Source organism: Diabrotica undecimpunctata, chromosome 1 (genome assembly GCF_040954645.1).
Source record: "Diabrotica undecimpunctata isolate CICGRU chromosome 1, icDiaUnde3, whole genome shotgun sequence".
Lineage (NCBI taxonomy): Eukaryota > Metazoa > Arthropoda > Insecta > Coleoptera > Chrysomelidae > Diabrotica > Diabrotica undecimpunctata.
This window is the reverse complement of record NC_092803.1, coordinates 189,765,135-189,787,146: the sequence shown is the minus strand read 5'-3', so window position 1 is coordinate 189,787,146 and position 22,012 is coordinate 189,765,135. Positions and strand designations below refer to the sequence as shown.

General features: G+C 33.1%; 1 protein-coding gene across 2 annotated transcripts; it reads left to right on the top strand.

The window, feature by feature from the left end:
- Positions 1 to 387: 387 nt before the first annotated feature.
- Positions 388 to 21,781, top strand: LOC140432761 (uncharacterized). Of its 2 annotated transcripts, XM_072520853.1 has the most exons (7): positions 388 to 792; positions 904 to 1,238; positions 1,813 to 1,985; positions 7,907 to 8,141; positions 8,199 to 10,979; positions 11,983 to 12,365; positions 21,643 to 21,781. In XM_072520853.1, exons 1-6 carry the CDS (start codon positions 614 to 616, stop codon positions 12,324 to 12,326), a joined length of 4,047 nt encoding a protein of 1,348 aa, XP_072376954.1. In that variant the 5' UTR covers positions 388 to 613; the 3' UTR covers positions 12,327 to 12,365; positions 21,643 to 21,781. The 2 variants fall into 2 exon arrangements, with proteins under 2 accessions (XP_072376954.1, XP_072376953.1); XM_072520852.1 differs by having other exon boundaries at positions 11,983 to 21,781.
- Positions 21,782 to 22,012: the final 231 nt, after the last annotated feature.

The window sequence follows — 22,012 nt, the reverse complement described above, 5'->3', positions numbered from 1 at the left end:
GTTGTAATAATTAACTGCAATTTATATGAGAAGAAACGAGTATTTATTCGTTCGTGTTGTATATAAAAAAATAAAAAAAGTGCATAATTCATATAATAATATAATAAAAATGTATTTTTGAAAGCTTCTCTATTTGTAATTGAAGCCTACAACATATACATTATAAGACATGACAACACAGTCAAACGTCAAAAATTTGTTTTGTGAATTTAATTCACAGCTCCTTTGTAGCTATCTTTAATGAGACCAAATGTGAAAATCGTCCTAATTTTCATTTATTTTTACTATTAATTAAGGAGCACACAGGTGTAAAATCAGAAATTATTTTTTGTAATTTTTTTTTCAGATCACTGGTACTTAGTATGACGTCATACTACAAACGTCAATTTTGATCAAAATATGAATGTCATAAGTCAATTTTGCTCGTTGTAATTTTGAAATGGTGTGATTGTAGTTTTTTAAATAAATCGTGTTCTCAGATTCTGATGTTATAAAGACTCTGTCTACAAACAAGAAAAATCAAACAAGTGATAACTTTGCACCTCGTGGTTAACATTATATTCTCCTTAATAACATTTCAGTATTGGTAACATAACCTTGAAAGCTTTACAAAATGTTTAATTCTTCAAAATTATCTGATTCACCCAGTTACTTTAAAACAAACTTGACGAATATTAAAGACGAAACCATAAATGACACGAGTAGAAGTATTCTATTTCCGAAAATTACTTCCACACCTTTAAACAGCATTTTTGCAACTCCACCCAAGAACAAAATAATGACTCCCAGGAGGTAAGATCTTAAAACATTTAATAATCACATTATTTTTATGTTGTTGTTTTTAAATACAAGAAAACCAATTTTAGTTGTAACTAGAAAAGTAATATTCAATACATATTTTAGATATTCTTTATCAGAAGTGGCTACTCCACCAAGACACAATAGGAGAGAATATGTCCGATCAACTACCTCCAAATATCAGCCAGGTCCGTTGTTAGCCTCTACAAAGTTTAATTTAAGTGTTAGCACATTTGAAGATGCAAAAAGCCCAGGATTAGTAAATAGGATTGTACAGTATAACGAAGAAACAGAAAGACAAAAAGAACAAAGACGTCCTGTGACACACCAGGAAAAATATGGAAGTGTGGGCCTGTTTCCTGTAGTACATCTTTTCAAAAACAAGCTGCCTACCTTGCAAAAGAAACCTAGACATGTAACAGTTAGGGTGGCAAGCCCAGGTATGTATTATCAGCCCAGTATATATTTCATCAATGGCAAAAATTGTGCTGTTTATTTATACATTTTTTTGGCGAGTTGATACAAATTTTGCTTAAAATTGATTTCACACAAATGTACCTGACATTGAAAATTACTGGTTGCTTCAAATATTGTTTCTAAGAGAACAGTATATTCTATAGAAAAAGTGGTGACAAACATTTTTGTTAAAAATCATCTTGGCCACATTTTTTTCTATGGCATACAGATTCTTGGTAAATTGATTTTTTCCCTGTTTTCCCCTCTATGAGTGGGTTTAGTGGAAGCCTCTGGGTAGAAGTGGGAAACTTTTTTGCATCTTTTTTGGAGTCTTAAAATTGACATTCTCAGCAAAATTCAGCTTGTTCATATGATTTTCGTAGAGGTCAAAAATCTGACGACTGGACTATATTTATTAACTAACTGAACTAATATTTTTATTATAAAAAAATGCTATTTTTACCAAAGATTGTTGGATAGTAAAGAAAATATAAAATATATTCTATGTATTTGTAACTGTTGATATTTCATCCAAATAATCCAATAAATTATTTTTAGATTATGTGAAACATACTCCAGAATACAATAGAAAGTTATTAGAAGGTCTAGTCAATCCTACTGGAGGAAATCATACTTTACTAAATTCAAGACATTCAGGAAACTCCACTAGTACTAGAAGTGTACTTGATGCTCTAAAAGAAATATCTAGGAAAAGAATACATGCAAATGAGGTAAGTAGAACTCATATAAAGCCTGTAAGTCATCATTCATCATCATTATTTTTTATTTAATCCCTAAATGAGGTCAGTTTCCACCATTATCTTTGTCCATATGTTTCTATCAAGGTTATAACAAAATTAATTACCTCTGCAATTGTCTTGTCCATATTTCATCTAGTCTTTCCAATCTTACTGATTCTAGGCATCCAATAATTAACAATTCTTTGAATTGAATGATTCTGATTGTGAAATTTAACCTGCCCTAAGATATGTATTTTTAATTTGACCCCTTATCATTTAGTTTATCACTATAAGCATTCTCATTAAGTTACCACTGTATATGTATAGTAACTCCATCTTCAAATGAACATTTTATACAATTCTGGTTGTTCCTACCAAGTGTTAAAATATTTTCTCTCAATCCTTTGTTTCAGTCCTCCCATTCACCAAACCTGTTTCAGTTTTGGTTCTAATTACCTTTTAATATTTCCAAGTAACACCACATTATTTATTTATATATTTAAAGATGTACCATTTTTACAAAAATATTGTTAAAAAAAACAAACTAAAATTAAAATTAAACTAAATTAAATTAGTAAGTTAACTTATTAGGTAATCATACTCAAAACATTAATTGCTTTCTTAAACTCTTGTAATGAGTTAATTTTGACCATAGTTTGTAGTATGAAATGGAATGTTGAAAATCTTAGTATTACGAGTTCTTCTAGTATTAACATTAAAACTTATTAAACTTAGTAACTTTGGAACTTCAACATATCCATTCATAATTTTATGAAGGAAACAAATCTGCAATCAAACCTTCTACGAAGTAGTGACGAGATATTAAGTATTGAATATATATCATCATATGTGTATTGTTGTCTAATAAATCCAATCTTGTAAGCACATATCCTCAAAATAAGATAGATATCAAAGATATCACTATTGTATGAAGGAGACCAAATGGGAGAACCATACCAAAACCTATCAAACTAAACTAAAGGATAACATTTTTAAAGTTTGTACTGAAAGCTGATTACAGTTTCTAAGAATAAATCCCAATATCTTTAAAGCCGTAGTTGAAGTTTCTCTAATATGATATTTTTATAAGTTAATTTAGAAGTTTATACTCAATTCTTTGATATTATTAGGTGCCTCTAAAGGTACATTATTTGAGGACCCTAGAAGGAAAGGGGTATAAGTGACAAAAAGTAAATTTTGAGTAAATACCGTCCAAAGTTGAGCTTTCACTGTAATTGCCATGATTTTTTAATGCTAGTTTTTCTTCTCCGGTTTAGTAACTATAGGCATTAATATTATTATTGGTAACAAAAAATCATAATTTTATTGACTTTACTCATTTTGGCGCTATTTTTATGTTGCTAAGTAGCTCTTGTACTCTTTTACTTCTAAGAAATTCAACATAAAGGTAAAAAATGTAAAAGATCATTAAGTTTTTGTACAAATATAGATCATTAAGTTTTTGTACAAATATATTCTACACCATAACACTAATACACAATTAACTTATGATTCATCTACATCAGTGTCGTTTTGACCATCATGTCGCAGATTTATCAAAGACTCTTAGTAAATTGGAGATACGTAGTTAAGTAACTGTTAAAAATTTGAATATTTAGTTTGCTTAATGAGAGGCCTTTTTTCAATCGGTACCAGCAAAATATCTGGCTGAAGGGCAGAATTTTTGCCAGCTCGAAGGGGTTTCATAGATAGCTCTCTAAACTCTTCTATGATACCTCCAGCCGTTTTATTGTAAAACAGAGATAAAGGTTTTGTCCTGTTGAAAATGCAAGCATTGCATGCTCGGTGTGTTTCACTTTCGCTCTTCTTGAAGTATGGCATAGGTATGTGAAAGTCTAAAAAATCATCCATCTTTCCATCTGTACTGTAAACAACTTTCTACTTGTAGAAGTTATCAGCTCCATCTTATGTTGAGGTACATTAAGGTTCTTTTCTTTTTTAACTTTATCCAACCACAGTCTTGGTCACACTTATTATAAGACCAGCCACTTATAAAAAAGCGATGATCTGTTTGAATATTAGTGTTTCTGACAATATAAAGCCAAAATTTTACTGTCAAATGATGTTTCACCGATGGGAGAAGACTTCTGATATATTTTAGGAAATAATATGATATTTCTTGGCATCCACTTGATACCTGACCTTCGTGTAACACAAAGAAGTGGATCGTAGTCTGTAGGTTATGGACCCCTAAGTTATATGTCCATAGTTGCCTTAAATAATATGATTTAAAAGTTGACACATTAGGAGTTAGCATAGTTTTTTGCATCTTTTGCAGTTTTTACAGCTTTTGCCTTACGTTTTCTGTCTGAGCTAAAGCATTTTCTTTTGCCTAACCATGATTTATTTTTATCTGAAATTTGTCACATTTATGACAGATATGCTGTAAAGCTTTCACTTACAGGTTCTTCCTGTTTTTCCTCCTTATAGAAATAATAATAAAGTTTGTACATTATTTTCAAATTACACTCCTGATGAGGATACCTCCTTTTCGGAGTCTTATTTCTAGTGTAGTGGCTTGTGTATCTAGGAAACTGATTAATATGCTCTTTTATGATTTCCATTGCCCTTTTAGAAATTTGGTTCGGAGGTAAATTCTTTCCTCTTTTGTCTATTCATGACACGGCTGAGAAGACTTTGTTTTTGCTTTTAACTACATTTTGTAAAAGTTTGTTAGAGACTTCAAGAGTTTTCATTATAAACTGTTTACATACTCTAAAACTTTCCAGATTATAAAGACATGAAACCTCTTTGTTGCTAACTGCATTTAGTTTTTTTATTTTTATATGCTTAGTCTGTTTGGGAGATTCCAGTACCCAATGCTAAATACTCTTTAAAAATTGAAAGTTTTTGTTCTTGTGAAATAATATTGGTACATTTATTCCAAAAATGATGCAAAATTGCACCCTCTTCACAAAAAGGGAGATATGATGGTGTGTGATAATTATAGGGGCATCACCCTACTTAATGTGGCATATAAAGTATTGTCCAACGTATTGTACAGAAGATTGATCCCCTATGCTGAACAAATAGTTGGGAACTATTTCCGATCCAATAAATCAACAATGGATCAAATCTTTACAGTCAGGCAGATTCTTAAGAAAACGCTTGAGTTCGGAGTCAACACCCACCACATATTTGTGGATTTCAAAGCCGCATATGACTCAATCAACAGACAAAAACTTCTACAGGCTATGGTGGAATTTCAATTTCATGCCGCTTCATCTTGTTCAACTAATGGAACTTACACTCACAGGCGCAGAGAGTGTAGTCAGAATCCAAAACGACTTTTCAAGACCCTTCCATTGTAAAAATGGACTGAGACAGGAAGATGGACTGTCGTGTCTCTTATTTAACCTTGCACTAAAAAAAGTAATTCGAGAGTGCCATATTAATACGAATATCACCATCTTTGGCTAAGGGCATCTGCACTTAGAATGGGATTAAAAATCGGTTGCCTGTAAAGTCGGTTTTACGGGCGAAGATTTTACGTGACAACGTCTTTTTCTCGGTAGAATATTTATTGATATGAATATTATTAAATTGCACAATAGGAACAAGGAATTGAATGAAAATAAGAATTGCACAAATTTTAACTATATAAATATATTTTGTTTACTAAAACATTGTATGTGTCGACTGCATCATGATTTCTCTTATGGAATTACATATGTATGTATGGAACACATCCTGACTAGCAATACGCGCTGTTTCTTCTCAATCGACTGAATTACGATTGATTGCAGAGTGATTTAAACTAATAATTTACTTAACACTATCAACATTTGTCAATAGTATGACATAACCTATAAACTCAGTTTCTCAACTTTTGTGTCAATCTAACAATTAATCAATCAATCATAGTTTACGATAATGAAATATTAGTGTACAATTATTTACCTTTATTGTTGTAGTTGTTGTAAATGACGAATCTAAGCACTCCACATTTTCACTACAGACACAGCTGACGATACTTTAACCACACGTGTGAACTTGTATTATGACGCTTTCTCGGTTTTCCAACGCCAAGAACGCTCGAGAAAGACAGAGACACAAGCACGCACCGATTCAACGCGCCTAATTCTCTAGTGCTGCGCGCGCAGCGGACCGATCATGTTTGAGTGGGAGAGAGACGCAAGGCATTCGCCGGTCCGGCGGGCCTCTCTCTCGTTCGGTGACTCATCGTAACAGACTTGAGCGGGCGTTACACTTTTTCATGAGTGACTCCGAGCCACTACCTAATTTAAGACGTTGTCACGTCAAAAATAAACGCACAGAAAACCAAGCATATGTATTGTACTAGATCAGACAACCAGATACCTAGACTATTAATTGATGATCTGGAACTGGAAAGTGTGGACACCTTCGTCTACTTGGGCTCGCTGCTAACCAAAGACAACAATGTCAGCGAAGGAATTAAAAGAAGAATAGTGCTTGCCAATAAGTGCTATTATGGCTTGAGGAAACATATGGCCCCAAAACTACCCAGAAAAATTAAAGTTACCATATATAAAACACTAATAAGGCCACTAATAGTCAAGACTAATAAAACATACGGGTCTGAAACGTGGTCACTTACACAGAACGACCAAGAATTGCTTAAACGTTTCGAGAGAAAAATTCTAAGGAAAATATATGGAGGAATCCAAGAACAGGGTTTGTGGCGTAGGCGCTACAACTTTGAGTTATATAGAAGTTTTGGGGGACATGACGTTGTAAAATGTATTAAATTAGCACGCCTTCGATGGATAGGACATGTAATTAGGCAAAATGAAGATGCAACGATCAGAAAAATTTTCGACCGCAGAGGACCAGTGGGAAGACGAGCCAGAGGAAGACCAAAACTTAGGTATCAAGATAACATAGAGGATGATCTAAAATCCATTGGAGTTAAAGCATGGAGAAGAGTTGCCAGAGACAGGGGCGAATGGAAGATTGTTCTGAAGAAGGCTTTGGCTCATAACGAGCTGTAATGTCATTGATGATGATGATTCCAAAAATGATGATTTTCAAGTTCTCGTAACTTAATAGCTTCATGGGTATTGTGTTTTTTGTCCTTGTAGGCTTCACCTGAATTTCTTGCTTTGGGGATGGAAACGCATTAGCAGGTAAATCATCTATCCCTAGCTCCGTATTCCACAAAGAAACAAAATAAACTCTTCTTAAAAACACTGTAGTTTCAAATAACATAAAACGCAGCAATTTACATTAAAGTGTTTCTTAGGAGCTAAAACACTACCAATCCAAAATGATAACAATCTCAACTAACAGTCTGACACAGTGGAACAGGGGTACAAGTGCACTTGTATCTCTTCTCTTCCAAGCCCTACTCATTGTTTGCTTGGAGGCTAAGTAACTTGCCGCTAGAAAGCAGCACTTGTTAGACTTAGCGCTTAGACCTTTTTACCTCCATATAGAATAAAATATTTACAAAAATGTCACTTATACCCCTTCAGTTCTAGGGTCCTCATTTATACAATAAGAGAGGCCCAATATGAGATCCCTGAGGAACTCTTGAGGTCACAGATACTCACTGAGATAAACAATTTATATATTTTACAAACTGACACCTATAAGACACATAACTACTTATCCACTTAAATAGTCTACCTCCAAATCCATAGCCTTTTAATTTAGTATACAACATTAAGTTTGTGCTTGTAAACTTACCTTTAGAAAAGCCATGTTTTGAAACAGCAATTAAATGTTTACAATCCCATGTTAACAAATTATTTACAAGACATTCAAATAGTTTGGGTCATACTGATTAGTTACAAACAGCCCTATAATTTTCCATAACATTATCAGCATACTTTTAAGAACACCTTTCTCTTTGGAACTGTTATCCTTTTTTAAGCTTGTGAGTGTATTGATAAAAATATATTTTTTAGGAGTTGGAATTAAGAAAAGATGCAGGAAAAAGACTTAGAACAGATAATGATGACCATGTTGATTCTAGTAAAAGGTTAAGAGATGAATCCCTCCTCCAGGAAAATACAAGTCCTTCAAAACCGGTTTCTAAGAAAATCTGCATGTATGACGAATATGCTGCTTCTAGATCCTCTATGGATTTTGCCTTTAAAAGAACAGAATCCACACAACCTAAAAGAAAAACCATAAGTATAAGTATGTTTACACTACATATTTTTATTTTCTATTTTATAATTATTATTGTAATTGTAGGTACATTGACTGAAAATCCAAAACAGACTAAAGAAATAAAACTGCAAAATGCTGAAACTCAGACTCTAGAGGAGGTATCAAATATTGGTAATGCAAGTACAACTAAATCTGATGGAGAGGCTAGTAAAGAAGATTTAGAAAATAAGGAAGTTGTAAATGTAGTATCAAATGATGAAGTTTTTGATGAAGGTACTTTATCAACAGTAAGGGAAAATAGATTGGCATCTTTTCTAGGAACCCTTATTGGAAAAGATGCTGTACTAGAGCGTAGTTATAAGGACTTATGCAGAGATGAAGTAGATGAGGCAGAACCTGAAACAGAAGCAACTACTAAAGCAGAAAAACCACTTGTATCAATTTTATCACCTGGTCAAAAGTCAACCAAGAAAATTGAGAAACATGTAACATTTAAAATTCCAGAAAGTACTTCACAGAGTATTGACACTACAGCAGCAACAAGTACTGAACATTCAGTTGGTATAGCTACAGAGAAACGAGAACAAACAGTACTGCCACAATCTTCAGTGGCAAGTAAAGGTGATGGTATTTCAACACAACATGGTGGCTTATATTTTCAAGGAGATAGCTCTGGTTCTTCACCTGTTCCTTGTGCCAGTGGCACATTTGTAAATGCTAGTACACCATCTTCAATTCCATTTACTCCAAAATCTCTAAGTGCTGATGCTCCTAAAACTATTCCTAGTTTTAATTTTGGTAATAAACCTGCAATTTCTTCACCATCATCCACACTTACTGCTAGTTCACCAAAGATGGGTGGATTCAAATTTGACTTATCTAAACCTGCAGCCCCAGCTTTTGATTCAAAAGTCGTTAGCAGTTCTACTATCACCCCTAACGTGACAAGTACTGGACAAACAACCAATACTACACCTGCACAGTTCTCTTTTGGTCCTAAAACTTCTAATACTTTTGGTACTAGTGTACCAGCGTTAAATTCAACTGTTAGCACATTTACTTCAGCAGTTGAAATTACCACTGCTGGATCCACAGTTACTGCAACTATTCCACCAATTACTTCAGTACTGTCAGCTCCACAAAATCAAACATTTGCAGTGTCCTCCACTGCTAGTAACAAACCAACTTTTGCCTTTGGAACAAGTTCATCTTCCCCTAACAGCTCGTTTACCTTTGGTGCAAAATCAGAACCTTCAACAACATCAAGTGGTTTTGGTTCTTTAAAGTTTGGTGCTACATCAGTTAATACTATCACTACTTCTGCTACAACCAGTTTTAACACTTCTACTTCTGTTGCAAATAAATATCTAATTACAAGTTCATCAGCTACAAATAGTTTTGGTACCACGTCAACAGTTCCTGCTTTTGGAAATGCTAACAACAGTTTTCAACTGCCTAAAACAGAAAATGCAGGTTTTAATAATTCTACTACTACAGCAAATACCAGTGGTTTTGGCGGACAAAACACTGTTGGTTTTGGCACTGCAACTACAACTTCTAGTGGTTTTGGTAATGTTACTAGTTTTGGAAACAATACTGCACCTGGCTTTGGCACATCAGGATTTGGAAGTACCGCAGCTTCAGGATTTGGAACTACCACAAACCCTGCTTTTGGAACTACTACAACCTCTACACCAGCTTTTGGAACTACCACAACTCCAACACCGGCTTTTGGAACTACTACAACTCCAACGCCAGCTTTTGGAACTACTACAACTCCAACACCAGCTTTCGGAAATACTAAAACTCCAACACCAGCTTTTGGAACTACCACAACTCCAACACCAGCTTTTGGAACCACTACAACTCCAACCCCAGCTTTTGGAAATACTACAACTCCAAATCCAGCTTTTGGAACTAACCCAACTCCAACTCCACCTTTTGGAGGTGCAACTAATGCAGGATTTGGCACTGCCACTACAGGTTTTGGCAGTACTCCTTCTGGTTTTGGTGTAGCTACAACAACATCTTCGAATTTTGGTTCTACAGGTAGTAATGTGTTTGGAGTAACAACTACTAGTTCTGGATTTGGAGGTACTTTTACCTCTCCAGCAACTTTAAATTCTCCTTTTGGTAGCAATACATCAGTAAACAGTAACTTTGGTGTTTCAACTACTTCTGTTGGTGGATTTGGTACTTCTAATACTACAAAATCAAATACTGCCGGTTTTGGTACCACAACGAGTTTCAACTTTGGTCCTACAACTACTACAGCTAGCACTGGTTTTGGGGGTTCTACCACTACAACACAAGGATTTGGCACCACAACAGCACCTGCATTTGGAACAACTCCTGGTTCTATATTTGCAAGTACTAATGTTCCTAGTTTTGGAACTACTGGATCCTCATTTCCAGAAGCGCCTTTTGGAGCTGCTACTACAAGTACTCCAGCATTTGGAACTACTACAACAACACCTTCATTCAATTTTGGTGGCAACAACAAAGCTTTTGGAGGAGCAAATACAGCTTTTGGTGCACCAACAACTACTACCAATTCTGTGTTTGGTACTACTCAGAGTCCATTTGGAAGTGGTATGCCAACTACTTCTACTTCAGCCCTTCCATTTGCATTTACAGCCAAAACCACCACCAGTGGTACATTTCCTTCAACAAATACTTCAACTACTTCTTTCGGAAGCAACTTTGGACAAACTAATTCCGCTTTTGGAGCACAGAATTCGGGTTTTGGAACTCAAAATAAAGCTCCAGCTTTTGGTAATAATACTACACCTGCTTTTGGAAGCTCTGTCCCCACCCAAGGCTTTGGATCTCCAGCACAGCCATCACAACCTTTTGGCAGTTCAGGTATGTATATAATTACTTATGTAATTAATTAATATTTAAATGGGAATAAGCCACAATTAAAGGTTAAAATACATTTATTGACGTTTCAATTTCCACTTCGGAAATCGTTCTGAAGAATTTTTATTCCCATTTAAATATTAATTAATTTAAAATGCCACAAGAAAATAGCTTCAGAACAATATTACTTATGTAGTTGCTATAGTAGAGTATATAAATTGTAGGCACTAAATTCCGAGAAATGATAATTTAGCGTTAATGATAATATAATTATTCAACTTCAATATTAGTAATTCAAATAAGTAGAAAAGAATAGTAGATAATCAAGCCGCAAGTTACAGAGATATATATCACTCAGTGTGGACGTTAACTGCACACACAGTAGCGTATCGTTTACGTTTTTAAGTGAATTGAAAAAAATCATATGTACTAAAAAACGTATTTTTACCAAATTGATGTTTATATATATATTTAAAACCTAATTATGTGAAGCTTATTGAGCTTTTAAAAATTAGTAACGTATGTAGGAGTTATATAAGATATAAGTATTTTAATGTAACTTAACTATAAATTATATGAGGCAAAGTAGACATCCACAAAAAGTCAAAACATCAACTATCGTCTGAAGAAAATTAGTTGGATGATGAAGAACTTTGTTTCTTCTTTTCTAGTTTTTGTAATGCAATTTTTCCATGAGCTGGGCGTGACGTTTTCTATAGCAGTAGCTAGCAGACCTTTCACATCATTCATTTTAAAAGTTAAGTTTTCTCTTCATACTTGATTTTTTATTTGAGCTCATATAAGTTCGATATAGTTCAGCTATGCCACTGGAAGACCAAGAATAACTGAGAATCACCATTTCTTGGAATTTAGTGTCTACAATTTCGAAACCATACTATAATTAGAGAGAAAACTTAATGCTCATTGATGAAATATTTGTTAAGAATTACACTTTCTTGAATCTAATGAATGTTTTATCAACTTTTTTTATCCCCCTTTGATATAGGTTCCGTTTTCAACAAACCACAGGCTGCTCCACAGAACACATTTAATTCTTCCCAATTCAACTTTAACCAACAACAAAACAGTACTCCAAACCAAGCCCCAGTGTTTACATTTGGAGCGGGAGCGAACGAAAAGCCGGGAGGTTTCAATTTCAGTGGAGCTGCATCAGGTGAAACTCCCAAAAAATTCGACTTCACGGGCGGTAATACTGCCCCACCAGCTTTTGGTACCTCTTTTGGTACTACACCTGCAGTTCCCGCATTTGGAGCACCTACGACAGGCGGTTTTAGTATTGGTTCTGGACCAAGGCCAAGGAAGCAAGTTACAGCGAAGAGAAGAACTTGATTGACAAAGATGTTGTAAGAGGAAAAGTACAATGGAAAAGTGAGTTAAGGAATAATTTTTAATACAGATAGTTTGTGATCCGATTCTTTATTTAGCTCATTTTATCTACAAATACTTGCTGATGTATTTTAAAAAGTTAACTGTCAAATCGGTTTAGGGAATGTGTTATTTTATTTAAATTTAACAACCTTTGCCTGACAAGGAATCAGAAGTTTTCGACTACACCACAGATCTATGTTTGGCAGGTTCGATTCAAGCCTGGTCGCTTATTATGTAAATATATATTCATTTTTTATTTTTAACTGATTGTAAAAAATTAGTTGATGTAAATGTAAACGATTTTATGATTAAATTGTCCTCAAAAAGTTTTTGAACGGTTCTTTTTTATTTTTGTAATAAATATATTTGACAATATTCTGTTCCAGATCTTTTATATACCTTATTTATTTTACCTGGTCTCTTTAAAAATTAATAGTTTTAAAAAAATATCAAAATAAATAAAATGCACAAATAAAATCTATTACAAATAGGGGAGAGTGGGGCAAAATGGTGTCTTAGATAAAAATAACAAAAAAGAAAATAGTTAAGTACAGTTTAATAAACAGTAAAAAGAGTACAGCACAACACATTTCTTTAAAAAAATTATATCTAAGTAAGCCGTTAAAACATTATGTGCTAAAATTTTGGGCAACTTGCTAGATGTCGACTCGATACCAGACTCATCCATATTATATATTTCTCATAGGATTGATATTTTTATTTTGTATTTCATCTAAAAGGAAAAAAACTACGTAGCGACTGCCTATTTGTTAAAGCCTCTCGCTCTGGCAGCTGAGGTAGCTTCAGGAATTCTAAAAGAAATCTCTGGATTTCTCTTCAGAAAATCTCTAAAACAAGCCTTTCCAGCTGAATTTTTGTTGGTATTCTCTCTAAAACATACTCCTTTAAGTAAATGTCCAATTTTTTGGACAATCTTGTAGTGAATCCACCAATGCTTTCAAATAATCTGTTGCCTAAAAGAAATTACCAATAATTTTCGGGAATTTTTTCTCTTCCTTTTAAAGTACTCAAAGGTAGATTATAAAGCCTATAAGCACTTTTAAAAGGCAGCCATGAAAAATATTTTCCAAGACAAGTCTCAAAATTTGATTGCTGTTGTGGTCTTATCTTCGGAATAAAAGTTCTAACCACTTCTTCTTCTTCCTCCTTGTATGTAGGCTTTAAAGCCTGTTTCTTCTTCGATATTAACCTCCTAAATTGTTTAAATTATCGCACCATCTTTTTCTTGATCTACCAATACCTCTTCGTCCATTTGGTGACTTATCTTGTGCTATTCATACTATCCTATCCTCTGCCATTCTACTAATGTGTTCGTTCCACTCCTGTTTCCGTTTTGTCACCCATCCATTTTTGTCTGCTATATTGCATGTTCTTCTTATGGCTTTGCTTCTTTTCCTATCCAACAGACTTTTACAAGATATTTTTCCTAGTATTTTCATCTCAGTTGTTTCTAGTAGTCGACTCGTTTTAGATGTGTCAGGTCTTGTTTCCGCCGTGTATGTTAATATAGGTCTAATTGCTGCTTTATAGATTCTTGTTTTTGTTTCTTGTCTTAAGTGTTTGTTCTTCCAGATTGTGCCATTAAGAGATACCGCTGCTTTACTTGCTTTTAAGCTTTGTTGTCGTACTTCTTCTTCAACATCTCCGTAACTAGTTATATCTATTCCCAGATATCTAAACCTTTATTATTTTCCTTATAAAGCGTCCTGCTTTAATATTTTCCCGTCAATTTCGATTTTACATCGTAGGGGTATTTCGATATTGTCATACATTTGGTTTTTTCTGCTGATTTCTCTGCCCCCAGGCAGAGTTGTTCTAACCACCATTTCTGTAAATATAATATACCTACATTGGATTGTTATAAAAAAATATTCCTGTATAACTCAAAACTTTATTTGGTAGGCTAACCAAGGGTTTAATGGTCCCCGAGGTCATTTGCCTCAAATTTGCATAAAATATAAAAACGAATTTACATGAGTGACTTCTGATAATTAGAGAAATTGCAACAGATATGAAATAAACAAAAAAATACCTTTTTAAAATACATTAAAACAATTCTATTTACTTTAATCAAAACGCCTAAAAACACAACTTTTGTGAGCACGAAATTAGCCATATTCCATGTGTTTTTGTAGGTTATATTGAAACTAACCTAGTATACTTCACACATCTTCACACGTAGGTGGCGCTAATAGTCTTCTTCTAATGGCGCTACAACCCTTTGTGAGTCTTGGCCTGCTTAACAATGTTTTTCCATTCTGCCCTGTCGAATACTTTGCTTCGCCACTGCCTGATGTTCATGGTTTTAAGATCCCTCTCTACGTCGGTAATAAAGCTAAACGGCGGTTTTATGAAAATTATGAGAAATATGTTAGCGGACCTTTTTACCCGACTTTCTCCTACAGTTTATAAGAAATTATTGAATAATTTAAACGTTTTTTTTATTATCAGTGTCTTTTAATTGTTTTGAGATAGTCCTTTAACATACAATGTGCTTCATGTCAATTCAACGTGATTTTTTCAACGAAAAAAATTATGCGAACTGTTTTATCAGCTTCCATAAATTTTTTTGCTTATTTGTGACATATTTTTTTCTAATTATGGATTATTCTTCTTTTTCACAGTTAACAAACAATATCAACAAGCAGGCAACACTCTGTACATATTTTGTAATTATGTCATTAATTGTTATTTGAAATAAATAAGGTATATATCATCATTCATATTTAAGTAGGTCGCACATTGTTGAGGAACGGAAATTCTGAATCTCCGCACATTAACGTGGAAATTTGATCTGTATGTGTATTTTATTGTTTAGCGGAGTAGCAAACTCTCGTTATTCCTCTAAACACCTATACACACCTTAAAAACGAAGCCTCAAAGGATCGATTACGATTTACAAAATACCTCTAGATTGACTGTTTGGGCAAGTACAGTTGTTAAAATAATCGCCCTCCGGGATAAAAAAATTTAATAACCTATAAGCTATTTGGTCGATCCGTTTGAAATTTAGCACACTTTAATAACTCATTAACTGTCACAATTTTCAATAGTTATATTACATGTCATTATTCAAAAAACAAAGTTATTAACATTGATATATTACTGCAAAAATAAGGATTTTTTGAAATTATCTCGGTTAATTCTTCATGTATTTTAATTTTGAAACTCTCATATTAAAGAACTTTTTATGTTCTTTAATATGAAAACGGTACAAAAAAATAGTCGACACCTTAACATAAATGATAATAAAAAAAAATTACTGTAGTTTGGCAGCATGTACCTTAAAAAAGCAGTCAGAACACAAATATTTCGCGCAAGCAAAACACTTTGTCCACACACGTGGAGTCTCCTTTTGTGCTGTTTGTCTTCCATGCTTGGTAATAATATCCCTATAGCATTGGCTGCAGCGATTTCAGACATTTTACTAAATTATGTAAATTATTAGCAGGCATTACACAATCGCGTTTAATAGGCATAGCTTTGATAATTTCCTCTCTAAATTGTGTTATTTTTATTGATTGATTTTTCACTTTAGAATAAAGTGACAAGGCATTTACAACGGCAACATTTAGTAAAATATCAAAGGCAACATTTCGGTACCATTTCGATGACCTCCTTTAAAATGAATTATACGAATTCATTAGATCCGATACATCTATGAAGGATTTTCCTGCATTATATTCTACTACAACCTGCGGTTTAAGTTTGTCTTCTCTTCTTTCTATCACATTTACCAGATAAGGCATATGCTTCGAACCTAATAGCAAGCACATCTCGCCGATCTTTCCACTTTAAAACGATTACACCAGTAAAATTACCAGTAATTTTTCTGCCAAAGTGACACTATTATACCAGTTCACTGTCCGAATCTTCACTGTCTAGTGCATACTCTGGGCTCGTTGTTGGGTCACTGTCATGAAACTCCGAAATAGACGATGAACCACTTCGTATTTCTACAGTCTCAAACAAATGCAGTAATCTCCTCTCTTCTTTGGAATCCATTTTTACAATTTACAATCGCGACTGCATCGGAAAGGAACAACAGACAACTATCTGTTAGAGCTTGTAAAAAGCTTAAATAGGTTAGACATCTGTCTTTAGCAACCCCTAATATTCTCAATTTTAGTTTACAGAAATCTGCAGGCCGATAAATATTAGAATATAGTATTTTATTGTGAGTGCCAGAGGTGGCGCATAGGCACCAACATAGGTACTCAGGTTCAAAATGGTGTGAAATACTTGAAAAAGATATTAATTAACCCCCAAAAGATTCTTATAAAATCTTAAATTAAAATAATAAATAAAAATCGTCGTGGCCTCATGGGTCAACATTCTCTAGAAGAGCTGTAGCATAAATGGCAAGTTAACTGAGTACCTACATGTGGTACTCATGGCAGTCAACCTTTTAATAATAATTCTACCCTTAAAAAAGTTTGTTGAATAATACTTGGTATGAACCTTGTAACTAGCGCCCTGAATAATACTTGTAACTACTATGTTGCTAGTAGTTTCGGCAAAATCGTAAAAAAGTGTAAATTTTTTTTCTTCAATGCCCTTTTTCTTGAAAACCGATGGCGTTACGAAAATTTTTTACAAACAAACTCCAATTATTTTTCAGTTTTTTATCTATCTAAGGTAGGTGTGTGTTGCATATATATTATGTATCATTGTAGATGATGCGTCTCCGATTTCCTATTAATTCGCCAATGTTGGTATATTCTTGTTGCTGATTTCTTCGTTTAGTATTGGCAACCAAAGTCTCCTAGATTCTGCTGATGGGTTTGCTACACATCTTTCTTCATTAAGAGCTGCTTCTTTGATCTTTCTCTTTTTCGTTAATATTGATGCATCTTTCCTTTGTATTCTTTGTTCATTGTACCAGTCATGTTTACGTATCTTTGATTTGTCGAAGTCTCTGTTTTTGATGTATGCTTCATACTCATTTATCCTGGCAGTGGTATTGCGTTTCCTCCCACATAAAAATTGTTTCGTTTGCAGGGTATTTTATATTTGCAATTATTTGATCTCTCTTGCATGCTGTTAGATTTGGTTTTGGACAGGATGGATCTCAGTGTATGGGTTGTTTTGAATGCTCGTGCAATTCTACGTCGCGAATTAATAAACATTTCATTGAATAGTGGAGAGAGCTGCGGTATAATCACGCAAAAAATCGTTTGCAATCCAGGCAATTAAGCTACGTTCTTATCCATTCTCCGCTGTTAGTGCCCGCGGTAGTCTGAGGACTTTAATTAGTTAATTTGCTTTTCAAAATTTCCATTTTATTCCGTTCCGCGATAAATAATGTGCGGCTTGTTTTGTATCAATGTTTAATTATATTTCGAAATGAATGTACACATACATTATTTATTTATTTTATTATATTTTTCTATAATAATTGATGTATGAAACTAGTATAGTATTTTTCGAGATATAAAAGTCTTGTGGGAGAGTTCTCCGTAATATGTTTTAAGATGTTGAATTTTTACTAAAATTTAATTTGAATTCATAAATATAGACTTTTAATTTATATGAATATGTATATATATTATTAACATCCATAATGAGATGCTGAAGACCCGTATCAGCTGTTCATATATGATAAAATCGTTTTTATGTACAATTATCAGAAGGATAAATTGTTTAGTAAGCCAGTTTAAATATTTTTTCTCGTAATATGTGATTTTAAACGTCGAATTTTTGTGGTTTTAAAAATCTCAAGTGGTATATTTGGTAATCAAATTAGCTATATATATATATATATATATATATATATATATATATATATATATATATATATATATAGATAGTTATATATAGATAGTTATAGCTAGATAGTTATATTAAATAGTTGACTGATGTAATATGACCGTAATATGAGGTGTATAGCAATAGTTTTTTGTCTTTTGATTACCACAGCTACTCTGTTTGAACTCAGAAATATGTTGTTAAGTGGTTAAAAGTTTTTTATGGTACTGCATTACAAGTTAATCTAATGGAAAACAAAATTAACTTATTTATATCACAAAAAAACTTGAGGTGACACTCTGGGAGTGACCAAGGAGGAAAAGCATAGCTTTCTTATCGTCTAAGCACAGAGCAGTTTTTTTAATTTAATTTTCTTTTAATTTTTTATTATATTCTATTTTATTAATAAACACGCATGGGACTGCGTTTACTACTCCAAGTAGTGTGTGGTCGTGCGATCTTTTACAGTTGGTTTTATTTTTTTCACACCGTTATAAGAAAGCTATGCTTCAAAAAAATAAATAAATATATCTGTTCCTATTCATCCCATGAAATGGCAACACTTGTAAATATATTACTATTTCACTATTTTAACTAACAAAGGGTAAATAACAACACATATGATATCTGTTCAGACAATGTATTTGACATATTAAAAAAAATATCTCATTGACACACAGTAAAATTTGAGGAAAATATTTAACCTTAATGGTGTATAATCATTAACTTCTGGTAAATGTAAAGATAATTAATGAACTGAATGTATTGTTAAGCCTTCAAAATCTTCGTCAAAAGTAATTAGTCCTTGGAATCTTAGATGTGCACAATTTTGGTTTTCCAATCTTGCGGTAAAGAGTTTATCTATCACGGGAGGAGTGTTTGTAAAACTTTCCAATATATCTCTCTTCGTCAAATTTAACAACCGAGACAACATATAATCGAAATGAATATTTGGTCTTTCCAATAACTTTGACAGTGGCAAAGTCCCCAAATGAACACTTTGACAACTCGTTTTCCTTCAAAGCTTTGAATGCAAATTACTCCTTTTCACAAAAACTCTCCCTCCATTCTGCATCATTATCTTGGGGTGAATAATTAGACTCTTCAATCTGAAGTTGATTCATCATGATCTTTAACAGGTTTTTATCTTTTTATGTGCTGTTATTTGGGCTTTTGTTCCCGTTGCTAGGTCGTGCTGTATATCCATCTTTGTCATTAGAAATCTGCTTCTACAACTTCGACGCTTTTGTCAGGAAGGACCGATACTTTGGTTCTTTTTTGGTTTGTCAGATTGTCTCATTGCTTCCATATCCTTCATTTTTTGAAACAACATTAATTTCTTTTAGTGTCACTTATAGCTCTTTAAGAAGAATTGGAATCGATCTTTTGGCGTTGTTTCCATTATAGAAGGACGAATCTCCAAGTCTGTTGAAGTGGGTGGGAAAAAGTCATGTCAAGACATTTTGTAAGATGTGAAGAATTCTTTGAAAAAAAAACAAATTTGATGTTATGCTCTTGGCAAAATTTAATGACTTCTACAGATGGGCGTGAGGCTAAGTTGTCGCCAAACAAGATCTTTACTCCCAACAAGTTTTGATAAATGAGGTATTGCTATAGTCTTAACCCAATCTTGAAATCAATAAGAATCAAAGGAGATTTGGAGATGGAAGTTTGGTGGCCATCCAACTCTCCAGTTGTAATAGATATGTTGTGCTTTATATACCACATATGGAGGAGGATGGTTCCATCGCCAGCAGCAGCAAACATAACCGACGAGGAAGCCTTTATGGAGTTCATTATGCTTTCGCGATACTTACAACCCTACGAGCAATAACCACTTTTTGACCTGGGCGTTCGCATCAATTGGTCTTATTATAATTAATGCTGGAATATATTTTAATTCTATACCGATGAGCAAAGTATTCAGTGATAGTCTCTTCAGTAATAGCTGCTTTGAATCTTTTTATATTTTGACACATATGAGCCAATAGCTCTTTCTTGTGTCATACTAGACAGTTTCAGACAGGGTGGTCTGACTGCTTTTTTCTTGGTCGCATCCATTTTCATATGTCTGTACAATAAAGTCTGCTCTATTTTATATTTTCCTAAAACCAAGACCATTCTGTACATCATTAATTAATTCTTTAATGACTTCTGGATCATATTTGCACTTTTTAATACTCACATACTTTCGAGGCTTTTTTTTGTTACCTTCGCTACAAATTATTCCTGAAATCAAAAACAATTGTTGTAGTAGTTCTTAGGATGTAATTTAAAATCCACAGCAAATTTATATGCTAAAAGACACAAAACCGATCAGCTGTATGTATACTGAGGGGTGAAAAGCAATTGAAAAATGTGTTGCTGTTTATCTCAAGTTTTGTAAAAATTTGACATGGCCTAAAAATACTTTCTTAACATAAATTATTTGTTGTATGCGTAACACAATTTTGTTTATAGAATACACATAGCCATTTTTAAAGCAATAAAGTAAAATATTTAGAATATTAATGGCATACTTATAGGCAAAGTTTTTGTTGGATGAAAATAGGCAGATTTTTTTCAGCTCAAACTCAGTCAAACAGCTATGTCAGCATAATACAACATAATTTGCTTTATAAAACAATCAATTACTTTTATTTTAGAGTAAAAATTCCCCTTTATATTTCAAATATCTGATAAGTTTCAGATTTTTGAACAAATAACTTTTTGAAGTTATGTTTTGTTGCAATACTACACAACTACTACAACGACTATAATACTACAACTATTGCTAGACACTCCATTTTACGGTATCTAAATCATTGTCACATTTTGAGGTCAAATTTGTGCAGTTAAAATATATACACATAATGAAACGCCCTGTATAATATTAACAAAGTCATTGAATAAATGCTTGTTTTCAGTCTTGAATAACAAGCTAAAGACGTGGAGTGAATATGTCTTGTGTTCGAATGTTTTCTTTTATTATCGTATGTGCTTATCATATCCCTGTTGTCCTATGAATAATGTTGGGGACACATCGTTCTATGCGTAATGGAATAGAGGCCTTATTTTCTGGTCGTTGTGAATGAATGAGATTTAAACCATGTTTGTCTAGTTTCTAATTAACTATTTTATCTAGTGTATATTCTGTATATGTGTTATTTATTATTATTTGTTTTATAATAGGAAATTCTTTTAGTAATTTCTGCTTGAGATTGTCATTTAGTTAAACTTGACATTCTGATGTTTGTTTATCTATGTTATATGTTCGTATGATAAGTAGGAAATTAATGTCTGTGATCATTTTTGTTACTACTAAATTAAGAAACTTAGTTTTGGGTTTTATTGTGGATTTAAATGAAATTTGTTTGCGTTTCGGTCATAGCTAGTTCGTTTATAAAAATAATGGGCACTGTTGGACTTTTGATAACATGTTGCTGAAGCCAGTATTATTGTTTGTAATCAAAAGCATCAAAAGAAACTCATTGATACAATATTTAATCATACATATTTTGATTTACAGAAAAGGAAGAACTATTATGGATGTCAATACATATGTAATCTATATTATACTTGTAGAACTTTCTCATAAGATATTTTTGCTTTGTAGAAGAGTTATTTATTTATAAAAAAAACAAATTGTAATAAAGTTCTTCATTTTAGGAGGTGTTTTTATTATTATTTAGAAACATACAATCCTCATCAACCATGGAGAGATATTGGTGGAGTAACGTACACAGGCATTTGATTTATTTACATTAAATATATGTAATTATCATTGAAATTATGGGTTTAGTGCAGTGTGCCAAATTTTTATTCGGTTAATTATTATTTGGTCTAATGGATTATTCGATATGCTTTTCATATGAGGAGAGATTTTATTAGTTTGGTTC

Excerpts from the sequence above, each read along its gene's own strand:
- LOC140432761 (XM_072520853.1), top strand. The coding sequence starts at position 614 with ATGTTTAATTCTTCAAAATTATCTGATTCACCCAGTTACTTTAAAACA. Across the intron at positions 793-903 it reads AAAATAATGACTCCCAGGAG|ATATTCTTTATCAGAAGTGG; the intron begins GTAAGATCTTAA and ends TACATATTTTAG. Across the intron at positions 1,239-1,812 it reads AGTTAGGGTGGCAAGCCCAG|ATTATGTGAAACATACTCCA; the intron begins GTATGTATTATC and ends AATTATTTTTAG.